Source organism: Chaetodon auriga, chromosome 22, assembly GCF_051107435.1.
Source record: "Chaetodon auriga isolate fChaAug3 chromosome 22, fChaAug3.hap1, whole genome shotgun sequence".
In the NCBI taxonomy this organism is placed as follows: Eukaryota; Metazoa; Chordata; class Actinopteri; order Chaetodontiformes; family Chaetodontidae; genus Chaetodon; species Chaetodon auriga.
Window position 1 is genome coordinate 12,659,558 of NC_135095.1, and position 12,414 is coordinate 12,671,971.

At 42.0% G+C, this 12,414-nt stretch overlaps 1 protein-coding gene across 1 annotated transcript; it reads left to right on the plus strand.

Annotated features, from left to right (window-relative positions):
- Window positions 1–7,042: 7,042 nt before the first annotated feature.
- On the plus strand, window positions 7,043–9,205 carry LOC143314921 (troponin I, slow skeletal muscle-like). The gene is made up of 6 exons (XM_076722262.1): window positions 7,043–7,080; window positions 7,588–7,629; window positions 7,959–8,090; window positions 8,170–8,259; window positions 8,543–8,725; window positions 8,872–9,205. Exons 1-6 carry the CDS (start codon window positions 7,060–7,062, stop codon window positions 8,971–8,973), a joined length of 570 nt encoding a protein of 189 aa, XP_076578377.1. The 5' UTR covers window positions 7,043–7,059; the 3' UTR covers window positions 8,974–9,205.
- Window positions 9,206–12,414: the final 3,209 nt, after the last annotated feature.

Sequence of the window (12,414 nt, forward strand, 5' to 3'; positions counted from 1 at the left end):
TTATCAGCTACTGGCTTGACCCTCGAGAGTTGATTACTAGAAGCGACGAGTGTTCGGAGAACAAAGTGACTCGAAGCAGAGCTCAGTTCTGCAATGTTCTGATGTTTAATGAAGCACACGGGAATATGTACAGTCAAGAAGAAGAAAAAATACCACATGGGAACAAGGAGGTAGCTACAAGATGCCACGGTCCCTTTGAAACAGGTGGGATGTGCTGGAAGTGGAAGCAGCGTAATCGAGGAAAGATAAAAAGAATATGTTCAGGGTGTGAAGCAGTATTGATAAGTCGAGTTACTGCCGAGTTACTGTTACATCATAAGAGTGCTAAAACCCAGAAATGAGTAAGCATTGCTGCACTTTTTGGAAAGTCACAGGAAAAAGAAAGCAGAGGTCATGTTTATTGATCCTGATGCTGATTGAAAACATTAATTTTTTCTTTTCTTTCCTCTTTTAGGACAAGTAAGAGGGGGACATGTCTGTGCTTTAAAACATCAATGGCAAACAATGAATTGACAGTTTGGACACACACTTAATTTCTTATCTTTACTGTGCCCCCCCCCCCCCCCACAGGAGCTTAGTTTGGGAGTTGCTTTTTTTACCCTCTTCTTCCCTCTTGTTTTTCCTCTTTCACATCTAAGTAAACGGGGCGCTCTCCATGTGTGCGACCCACAGTTCTCCCACTCCTGTCCTCCCCTGTTATGTGTCACTGTCTTTTTTTGTGTTTCTTGGACGGGATGTAACTGAAATGGAATTTCTCCTTCGGGAGACTAATAAAGGCATCTGATTCTGATCTGATTCTGATTCTGACTTTTAACTTGCCGTAATTAATCTACTTTGTTAACGTGAGCTATTATTTTGAAAATCCCGCTTCAAAGTCCTGTTTTTATTCCCGCGGGCTTGACACCGGCTGCTGCAGACTCAAAGCGTCTCATCTCGGCTTCCCGCTGAGATGTGTGATGTGAGGAGCGGACGCCACCTAGTGGATCTACTTTGCACTGAGGGCAAAGACTTGAAGATGATGGATGGAGACGCTGCTGCTGCAGCCGTCGGCGACAGCACCGCACCCAAACTCCACCGTGAAGTCACCTGATCATAACTTATTCCACGCAAAGTCTCCCAGCTTCTGTTCTACTAAACGGAGCAGGACGCTCACATCATGCCCAACAATATTAAACGTTTCACTCAGTCCTGACGTTTCTGCACACCTGAGGCTGCAGTGCTGTGTAATAATGAAGCTCTGCTGACCTCGTGTGGACAAAGTCAGTGCTCAGACTTTATTTTAGTTTCATTTCCAGGAAAAATAATCGTGTGGGTGGAGGCACACAGGGCATTTTTAGTAACTTGGCTGCCAGCTCTGTGTGAAAAGGTGGTACCCTAAGTGGTGTATTGGGGCCAAATGTCTTCATTCTGTATAGGAACCAATATATAGAATTACATTTTGTAGGGATGCAGTTGACACGTTGTAGGAATTAGATTTGAGGGTAAATGTTAGTTTAGGTCAGAGACAAAATTAGACATGATTTTTAGTTGTCCTACAAGCCTATTTTTTTTGCTTCCTGTGTAGAATAGACCACTAAAATCCAGACTCGCCTTGGTCCACACTAACTCTCCTGTGAAACTGCTCCATACAAATCCAGCTGGTTTAGAGCTCAAGGTTGCTTGTACTGGTCCTCAAAGGAGAAAAAAGTCTTAAAATGAACAAACCGCTGCATTTTTAAAATCAGATTTATTTGTTGTGTTGTTAAAATGCAGTTATTATGAAAGACTTTAATAATACTTTAATCATTTTATACTTTAGATGCCTACAGCCGGGCCACCCCTACACTTCTGTCTGGATAAATAGGCTGGTGAAGTAGGGGGAGCTGAGAAATGTTGGCCACTCAGGGAACCCGCTGCACGCTACTGGGAACCTTCGAGGGCAGCGTCAAGGTTACACTGGTGGGCAGAGGGATGCCATGGCGTGCCACTTGGCTGCAGTCATGTGTCAGCTGCTCTCTGTGCCCAGTGTCCAAACAAAGCTGCCACTATGGAGGTCTGTAAAGACCCAGAGAGGGTGAGGAGATTCGCAGGGGTGCAGAGGTGTGGAAAGATGGGAAAAAACACCTGCGTCCTGTTAGATATTTATTCAGAGTTCTTATATACAAGGAAGAGTAAACAGCAGTGGTGGAAGAAGTATTCACATCCTTCAGCAAAATGTACTGCAAGTATCAATAGAAAAAATGGAGGAGTAGCATAAAACAGAAAAACTCAAGTAAAGTACCTGAAAACTGCGCTCTGGGACTGTACTGGAGTCGATGTACTCACCACTGTGTACGCATATATGAAAAGCCTCTTATATGACATGTTTGGGTCATGTTACGTCCAGTACAAAGTGGTTTCAAATGCTAATACAGACCCCAAAGTCAACATCAGCTGATGGTTCAGATGGATTATATTGCAGGCAACTGACAAAACAAATGACACTTCAAAGGGCAGGTGAAGCCGGACTGAAAGCCTCCAGGATTACTCATCACCATGAGGCTGCAGCTGATGTCTCTGTTTCTTTCTCTGCATCCCAGAAAGGCTCAAAATGAGTTCAGATGTTCAGACTCGGGCGCACATACGGAGAACCGCGGGCGACACATTGAGCTGTCATCTGCCTGTTTGTGAAAGCGCGACAGTAGAAAGTGCATTTCAAGCACTTCTGCTCCTTCTTGTGTGTGTGTGTGTGTGTGTGTGTGTGTGTGTGTCTTTGTGGAGACGGGAGGGAGTTGGGTTGCATCAGAAATAGCTCTCCCACCTGCTGAGGATCACTGAAAAAAAAAAAAACAACATATGATGACAGAACATTTGTTGTCCCCCGCGTCTTCCTCCTTTTATTGCCTCCCATTGCTCACTGAGGGATCGTCTCCGCTTCTGTTCCTCTGCCTCTGTTGTATTAGAAACCAACACCGGGTGGTGTTTGACACTGAGGCACGGATGGAACAGGAGCTTTGAAGGCATATGTCAAAGAGATATCTGCTGGAATACGCCGGAAAAACGGGGAAACTAACTCAGCTGAAAATTTCTCAGAGGCTTTTAGTACAAGAATTTATTAATAGTGAATATTATTGGATTAATACACCTGTTATTAGACAGTTTTTAGGAACATGACATGGAAATAAACCAAGCCGTCAGTTTTAACATGCTATTCCTCTCTCTCTCTCTCTCTCTCTGTGTGTGTGTGTGTGTGTGTGTGTGTGTGTGTGTGTGTGTGACCACAGGTTTCTGCTTTATGTCATTCAATTATTCATCAGCATTCCTGTGTGTGATGAATTGTTCTCTCAGGCTATTATGCCGAAAGCCACCACCTAAAGATTAATTAACACTGCATTTCACTTCAAAATGGCAGCGCCGTTTCAGGCAGGGGCCCAAAAAAAAAAAAAAAAAAAGCAAAAAAACCCCAAAACAAAACAAAACAAAAAAAACATTGATGTTCAGATACAGAATTGGATGATAAATTGGATGATTTTATCTTCAATATACTATCTGTGCTGCTATATGTTGATGCCAATATACAAAACATATTCTGGGATATGTGTTTAATTAGTATAAGGAAAATATATTCACAATATATGTTTACAATATAATCAGATTTTTTGGACAAGTATGTATATTAACAATAAGTTAAGTAGTAATTATGATAAAAATATATATGAAAATGAGCATTTTTGCTATACTTTGTTGATATATGGAGATGCTAATGTTTGTCTGTATGCTGTAAATCAATCAACCCACAATGTTCCTGCTGCAGACAAATAGCCTCCTTCATTTTCACTCAGGTTTCTAATCTCTGAGAAGCTCTCACAACTCACCGAGAGCAAAGGATCAGCGCGGCCTCGTCCCCGTTTCATGTGACTCTTCCGAAGACGTCCTTGTTGCTAATGCTCGCTTTACCAAAAACACCTTAGCACTTGCATCAGCTTTATTCCGGTATAAGCCAGTGGAAAGAGGAGAAACTTGATGCTGACGGGTGAAGCGATTTGCAAGAAGCGCCAGAGCTCAGGCTGAGATTAGCATGCGTGCTCAGAAATCTTGATGAAGTTGGGCCAAGAAGTTGTTGACTGCAGATGTAAACACAAAAACACACGTGACAGGACGAAGAAGAGGCGAGGAGGCCTGTTCATGATCAAACACATCAATATGATACACTGTATCCGCATGTTAGCATGTTAGCACGCCAATATTTGTACTGAACAGAGAGCACAGCTGAGGCTGATTTTCATGTTGAAATGAAGAGGTTTGACTCCAAACCACAAACTTCAGCCTCATGTTAACTCAGGAGGAAGTAAGGGATCATTTATACTGTTAAATCTATCGGATTCATCCTCTCAGGACCATGAATCTCTGGGCCAAAATGTCTCTTCTTGAAGTAAATGTTCTATATTTCCACTTCTGTTTTGTTTGTCTTGAAATACTGTGTGAGGAGTGGATGATATTAGACGGTATTAGGCGATAAAAACCACACTATTTCACCATGAACATGAGGAAATAGAGAGCTGATTATCACTTGTTTGACCTCCTCAGACAGCGGCTGACTGCGGCACAGAGACCGGCTCTGGCAGATAAATTTGAGCTTTCCCTGAAGGACATTTACTTAAATCTTTGTCTATTTATTAGACACTGCCAGGACATCTGCAGAACATCAGCCATATAATGAAATAGATCATGAAGAATCTTTTTTTAAAGGCTGTTTTATATCTTCTCAATGGGCCTGTTGAGACAGTAAATTGTATGTCTTCACTGTAGCAGCTATTTAAACCTGCTATTCTATCCGCTCCTCTTCCGATGATCCCATGTGGCAAAACTGGAACAGCCTCTTGTTATTTGGGGCGCGACATAATCCCACCAACCAGTATTTTTATCATAATAACAGTGATTAGAATAGATCAAATGTCATAGGAGCTAATTCCTGTTATTTAACCTTGATAATGTCGCTCTGCACTCTCCCCTCGCATAAATCAGAGCGCTAATGACAGGAGCTAACGGTCTCTGCGTGGCTGCATGTGATTAACTTGTGTGCTTGATGACATGTTTGGCTAAATACTCAGAAACAGTCAGAGAATCAGCAGTAAATCATTTGATTGAATGATTTCCTGAAATCTGGCCTTGGGCGTTACTGAATTCATGTCAGCACAGTTAAAAGCTGAGAGAGGGGCCTGTCCTATTCTTAGGAGATGATTCTGTGCTTTTGCTATGCGGGAGGGCTTTGGGTGTGTATTGTGCTCATCACATACATTATTATCTACAGTTTACAGTTTCTTTTTTTTTTTGCTTTCTTGCCACGAGTTAGAGCTAAATCCATCCTAAAGTACCAAAATCCATCTACCAGCACCTCATTAATTAACATGCCATGTGCTGTTAGGTTAAAAACAGCAATTATTTCTGCTGTTTCGCCAGCAATTTCCTGTTGTCTTCGCTAGTTGCCTAGCAACTGGTTCTGGCCAGGAATAGGCACATGGCTTCCCTTAAACCTACAAATTCACATTTTTGCATTTTAGGTTTTTGTACAAATAAAAAAACAAAACAGATAAAATGTGCTCTATCAGTCAGAGCCAGGCTAGCTGTTTCCCTGCACTTCCTGTGTTTGTGCTAAGCTAGGCTAACCAGCAGCTGACTCCAGCTACATGTAGGCTACACTGGTACATATGCGGCTATAAAACTGACTCTTGGCAAGGCTTAATAAGCGACTCTTCCAGGATTTCAGACTTTCTCTTTAAGTTATACTCTTAAATGTTAAAGCTTTAATAGTATCGGTTCAGACTGCAACTAATGATTATTTTCATTAGTGATTAATCTGCTGATTATTTTATTTATTATTTTAAGACTCATTAATTTCTAATCATAAAGGACAATGAAAAGTTGCAAATCCTCACATTTAACAAGCTGGAAGGAGCAAATGTTTGACATTTTTGCTTGAAAACTGACTGGAATGATTGATTGATTATCGTAACAGATGGTAATTAATTTTCTTTTCATTGGCTGATACTGATCCAGCTACAAGTTACAAAAACAATATTATTATTGCACACAAGGAGAAGCGATATCAGGACAATACCATTAAGGTAATGCTCATGATGTATTATTACACTGCCCTGGTGTTGTCTCAGAGTCAGGGGAGGTGATATTTAATGCTTGGTCCCCTGCCAGCACATTCTTGGGACCAGACGTTATATCTGCTGTCCACGCGCCGCACTGCCCACATAAAAAGCTGCCCATTGTCTTCAGCTGCTGCTGTTTGACTGCAGACGCCCATCCACAGGTAAAACAACCACTGCTTTATAGCCTGCTTTAGGATTTTAAGATCAGTCAGTTTCCCATGTTTTATTTAATTTCTAATCATGTTTATGCTAATTTTTCTATTTTTCTGGCTCTGGATTTGTTGAAAAGAAAAGAGTTGAGAAGCGAAGAGGAAAAAGTACCTCCACATCTCTTCAACTGCAATTCCTCATTCTCTCAAGCTGTCAGACCATTTAATTAAAAATAGCTGTTATCACAGACAAGAAGGCAATGTTTTAGAAGTTTTGCAGTGTATTAACATGCAGCCTAATGAGCAGATTTGATTTGCCAGTTCTCCTACTTGTGACTACTCGCTGTCAGAGCGTTTAAACAAATCTGTTGAGGTGTCAGTCATACTGCGAACAGCCTGAGATGATGCTGAATATAGTGGAGGGAATTGCTCTTGTCGTGTCCTTGCTTTAATCCTCTTGTCAAAGGATGTTGAGGACTGTTTGCTATGTGGTGCCTTGATGGCTGAGATTACGCTGTGGTTCACTGGGGTGACGCATTACCCCTAAACGGCACTAATACGCACCTCTGCTTCTCTCATGTGTCTGTCTTTGTCATTATAGCTGAAGTGAGGTAAGACAATTCACGTTCATCCTCGATCCTTGATTACAGGAAAGCTGTGTTCACCTCTCGAATCGATAAGACAGTGTCTCTTTTTAATGCTCTTACATAAACCTAATTGTGATTGCTTTTAGCATCATCACCCTCATTTGTCCCTGTTTGGGGTTTCAGGAGCCCAGCAGACCCGGAGCCATGAATCCCAAAGGGGATAAGGTGAGGCAGCTATATTCCACAGTGTTAATCCTCCATGCACGGAGAGGGGACACATTGTCCTTCTGCGCATGGCAAAGATCTGGCAGTGGTTATCTGTCAGAGTTGTTATCAGCATCGTGGAGAGCTTTCCGCTTGACTTCATCCTAATAATAAAGCATTATCTTTTCACATGCAGCGACAGTGAGTGTTGTGGGGTTTCACACTCGCTGGCATTTCCAAACATATTTATACTGTGTGTGCGACAGTTGGTGGAACATCGCAGAGTGATTACAATACAGAAGCCATGAAAGCAACCTTTGCAGAGTTCATAATGTTCAATTTTAGTTGAAAGATGTTGATTAAACTCAATTCCCCGCAGCTTATGACATTACATTGCATGGCGTACTTGTAATTTTCTCTAACCTCGATGTATGTGCCCCTTTACAAACCTGAGCAGGCTCAGTGACTATTTGATTAATGATAATTGAAATATATTATGTTTGTATTGACAAATATCTTTTTCCACAGCCGAAGTCGAAGATTTCGGCTTCTCGCAAGCTCTCCCTCAAGGTGAGTACTTACGACAAACCGGCCCTGTCAGATGAACTGAAGCACCCTCTATCAACATGTCATGTTCCAGATGTGTTCATTTGAACTGGTTTTAAACTTCGTAATATCTCGAGAAAAGTTAGATAAAAAAGTGAGCTTTGTTATATTGAGATAACAAGATAATCAACCTGTTATTTAATTTTCCCAAGCTCGAGAAAACAAGTCATTTTCTTGTGATAAATGATCTCGTTATCTTGAAAAGTCTGTCTTTTGTTTCTCAGTCAGTGGTTACCTCAAGTTACTTCTGATGCCTAGTTTTGATTCTTGATTCATCTGTTTCTTCCAATCAGATGCTTCTCCTCACCCGAGCCTGTGAGGATCTGGAGAGGGAGACGCAGGAGAGGGAGGAGGAGAAAGTCCGCTATTTAGGAGAGAAGCTGCCCCCTTTGCAAGTGTCTGGATTATCACTGGATGAGTTACAAGTGAGGGTCATAAACTGCAGTCGAGCAGCTTTTTGTATAATTTTTATGATCAGTATTAAAACCATCTTTCCCCCCTCAGAATCTATGCAAACAGCTTCACTCGAAAATTGACGTTGTGGATGAAGAGCGATACGACTGTGAATCCAAAGTGAACAAACACAACAAAGATGTAAGTCTCTGAACGCCCCCCAGCACCGAGCACACACTGTTCTTATCATCTTCAGTCAATATTTTAAAGTGGAAAAAAAAAGTTTCCTTCTTCTCTTTGAAATCAGAGATTAAAACTTGAGAAACAAACAGAAAACGCACTGTGTGTCTTATTCCAGCAAAAACCATCATGAAATAAATTAATACTTCAGTTTTTGCATATTTACAAGCTTGGGCAGTAAAAATCTGAATTTCCCAGAAGGATTTTGTGTTTGTTTCTGACTTTTTCCTGCTGTATTTTTCAGATCCATGAGCTGAAGCTGAAGGTGCAGGACCTTGGAGGCAAGTTCAAAAAGCCTGCCCTGAGGAAGGTGAGGGTGTCTGCAGATGAGATGATGAGAGCTCTCCTGGGGTCCAAACACAAGGGCTCCATGGACCTCAGAGCCAACCTCAAGTCTGTGAAGAAGGAGGACGTCAAACAGGACAAGGTATGAAGACTCCAAACACTTGGTCTGCCTGTCTGATAGTCTCCGACCTCCTGAGGTTCTCTCATGCGCGACATTCAGCTGTTGTGAAGAGAAACACGTGTGGACAAAACTTTTTCTCAGTGTGTTCATTTTCTGTTCAACCCCAGGTGCTCACTACTGAGGTGGGCGACTGGCGTAAGAACGTGGAGGCCATGTCTGGCATGGAGGGCCGCAAGAAGATGTTCGACACAGGCGGCGGAGCGCAGTGAAGAATCCTGGGAGTCCAGTCCAGGGAAGACGAGGCTGTCTAGACAGAAAAATGGAAAACTTACCTGAAGGCTAAATGACTTGAAAGCTGTAGGAATTAAGCATTAGGTCAGAAGCATGCATAACCCCGAGTACATCTGTGCTGCCATGTGCTTGACAGCCATTTTCTGTGCAATGACTCAAAGCACTTAAAGTGTAGGACGAGTAGAGACCCGTTGTTTTTTATTACTAAGGAACATTTGTTTTGTTATGACATATTTAGACAATTGAAGTGGATATGAATAAACAGACACTGCTTCAGTCTCTGATGTCTGCACTTGACTTTATCATGTTTCATTTCACTGGCAGCTGCTGGTTTATGCGCGGCATGTAAGAGAATGGAAAGCAGCTTAACTCATGATGGATTAAAAAAAGGAAGCTGGGAGGGGGCACAACAGGTGTACGCTACCTAACTTTAACCTCATCATGTTTAAATAGACCCTTCAGACACGTCCATAAAAGAAGAGAAAGAATCTAAACTCAATTTAAACTGGAATGGCAGCTTTCTTTCTTTTTACCCGGCTGTAATAGTCTTTGCATAATAGAGATAAAACTTTTGACCAAACAAGTAATGAGTTGATTAAATACAAAAGAAAATTGGACCCTGATCTGTTAAGAACCACCAAGACAGTGTTTTGATCATCAGAATTATGTTTCACTCATTTTGCCGACTTTAATTGTTGCAGAAATAATGAATTTTACTTTGGAGTTTAATATAGCTACTTCTTGGTAAGTTCTATTCAGAGCTGGATGAAAGGACTAAACCACAGGAGACTTTCCAGCAGATGGTGAGAGACTCTGGAACACCTGGGCCGAGCCATTTTAGCCACCATGACTGTCCTCCATGGCTCCCAGCCTCTGAAAGCAAAACTTGAGCTGGATGGCAAACCCTCCGGCATTGTAGTGCTACACATTGCATTGCTTCCTCTGTGTGTCAGTGGGTTGACTGGCTGTTGTCGCCCTGCTGTTGTTATGTCAAGTATGACAGTAACACCAACAATAGCGTCAAGATCCCCCCCCCCCCCCCCCCTCAGATGGTGTGTTGTATGCTTTTATGGGCTGGTTATGGAAAGGTGTGTTTAAACAGCTGAGACACATCTCTCACACATGTCAATGTCCACTTATATACACACACACTCACAGGCAGGGTGCAGGATAACTTTCTGATGGCGGTGTGACATATGGATGGTGACAGTATGTGTTTAGCCTCTTGTCTGCTGTGGAATTCAAGCTTAGCAAGCTGATAATGCAAAGCTGCCCAGGTCTCGATACCTATAAATAGGCACCGGTAAGAGCGACCTTCATATAGAGCAAATGTTCCAGATGTGCTTCCCAGAGTTCATTCCTGTCAACACCACATGGCGGCTGTTAAATACAAAGGTCATGATGTGGAGTCTGCCATAAAACTTGCTGAGATGACAAACACATTCAAATGGCTTCATGTGTCAAAACCTGAATCAGCCCAGTCGCTGCTATCATAGAAACAAGACACTGTGGTCACACTGTGCTTCACTGTCAGTGCCACTTGGTGGCAGTCCACAATCGGAGGAATACAGTATATCGACTGCTATAAATATCGCAAGGGCAAATAAGGAGTGGATGTATTGGGTGAAATCCTAGAAAACTGTGTAAGACTTTGTCTTCAGTTTTAAATTTCTCATTATCTGGCTCGTGCAATTTTCTTGACAAAAACTGAAGCGTCTGAAAAGAAAGCAAAAATGATTTCTTTTATCCTGTAACTTTTAATTTTAGAATGACAGACAATGGTTCCTCATCTACGAAGAGAATCGGAACAAATTTGCATATTTTGAAGAAGCTGAGGAACTATGTGTCAGACACCACTGGAAAACTCCTTAATTTTAGGAAAAGGAAATGTTCACTGCTTGTTTGAGAGCAAAACCAAGACGGCAAGTGTTATTAAAACACGAAACCTGTGCAGTCTATCCACGTTCCAGATGCTCGTGGTGGAGAGGAGGTTGTGTGGTTCGTGTTCTTCCTGTTTCAGCACCATCTGGAAGATGTTTGAGGTCTACTCAGATCCATGATTTGTGATTTGACTAAATATACAGAGCCTTCCTCTCTCTATTCCTTCATCATTGAAAACTGGCTATTTTCTCTTGGACGGGAGAAGACACTATGTTTCCACACGTTGTAAGATGGAAGAAGTGGAGCCTGACAATAAATAATTACTGTTGTGGCTCTAAACAGTGCCAGTTCATTTCACTCATGGAATAACCCAAAGCAAAAGAAAAATGAGTGTTAGTCTGCAAAGAAAACACTGAGGCAGATTACAATGTTTGCAGCGTGTATGTGTGTGGCCTGATGAGGAAGTGTGATTGATGTCATTAATCTTCTACATGCGGCGCGAGGAGTGTATTTATTGCTGCGGGGACTGGGGCGTGGACGTTATTGGAATATATCTGACAGTAACAAAGGGTGGCCTGGTGATTAGACAGGCTGCCCTGTGACTGGGAGCTCCAGGCTTGGCTCGTGCATCAGCTCGTGTTGTGCATGCAAGCGGTCATGTGTCTGTTTTTTTTTTTTAAATATGGCTCTTTTTGTATGCAGTCTGGTTCCTGAAAATAATGTTGCCGCAGTGATTTTTAATTAGCATATGAAGCTAAATCTGTAATTAACAAATCATTTTCTTGTATGTCTTAATTGCGAATAAATTTCCCTGCTTTCCTGTCACAGTTCAGATACTTGGCAACAAGTTGGAAACCAGATGCAGAAACTCACTCAGAGCAGGTTGAATTAAATGAACTTTTCTACAAACTGTGGTCAATAAGAAGTCTGCAACTTGGAGACAGGCTCAAATAGCAGGAAAGGCCAGCAGCGGCTTATAAACCTCAGGAAGCTTTCAAACACTTTATAGAATTGAGCGACAGCAGGTAGACATGACTGAACCACCATAGGAGGTGAGCACTGGGTGTTCTGGAGGTATATATACTGGGCTAATGAGGGAATGTGGAACAGGTGTGCAGCCAGGTGCATCATCAGGTGATTAGCAATTGTGGGAAAGAGGGCTAATTCATGTCATATTTTTGTGCATTGTTACACATTTTGTCCTTATATATCTTCCCAATGCACAATCTGCTGTTTAACATATTCATTCTTATCTTTCTGTTGAGAGCTATGTCACTGAAATTATAGCCACACTGATCCAGTGAAGGAATGGTCACACATTGTCCCGATGTCTTCTGAAGATTGGACCATGTGCAGAGTAGAGTTATTCTGGGGCTGTATGTGTTTCCTCTGCAGCCATGTTGGTTCTGACCCACAATGCCACAGCCATGACCTTCACTAAACTCTGGTCATGTGACCTGCTACAAGGTCCAATGCAATAAAACCTCACATAAAGTGCACTAAATCTTTAATTTCAATGTGCTATATTTTGGATTTTT

Coding starts and splice junctions, on each gene's coding strand:
- LOC143314921 (XM_076722262.1), top strand. CDS start 7,060: ATGAATCCCAAAGGGGATAAG. Junction 7,081..7,587: donor TGAATCCCAAAGGGGATAAG/GTGAGGCAGCTA, acceptor CTTTTTCCACAG/CCGAAGTCGAAGATTTCGGC. Junction 8,726..8,871: donor AGGACGTCAAACAGGACAAG/GTATGAAGACTC, acceptor GTTCAACCCCAG/GTGCTCACTACTGAGGTGGG.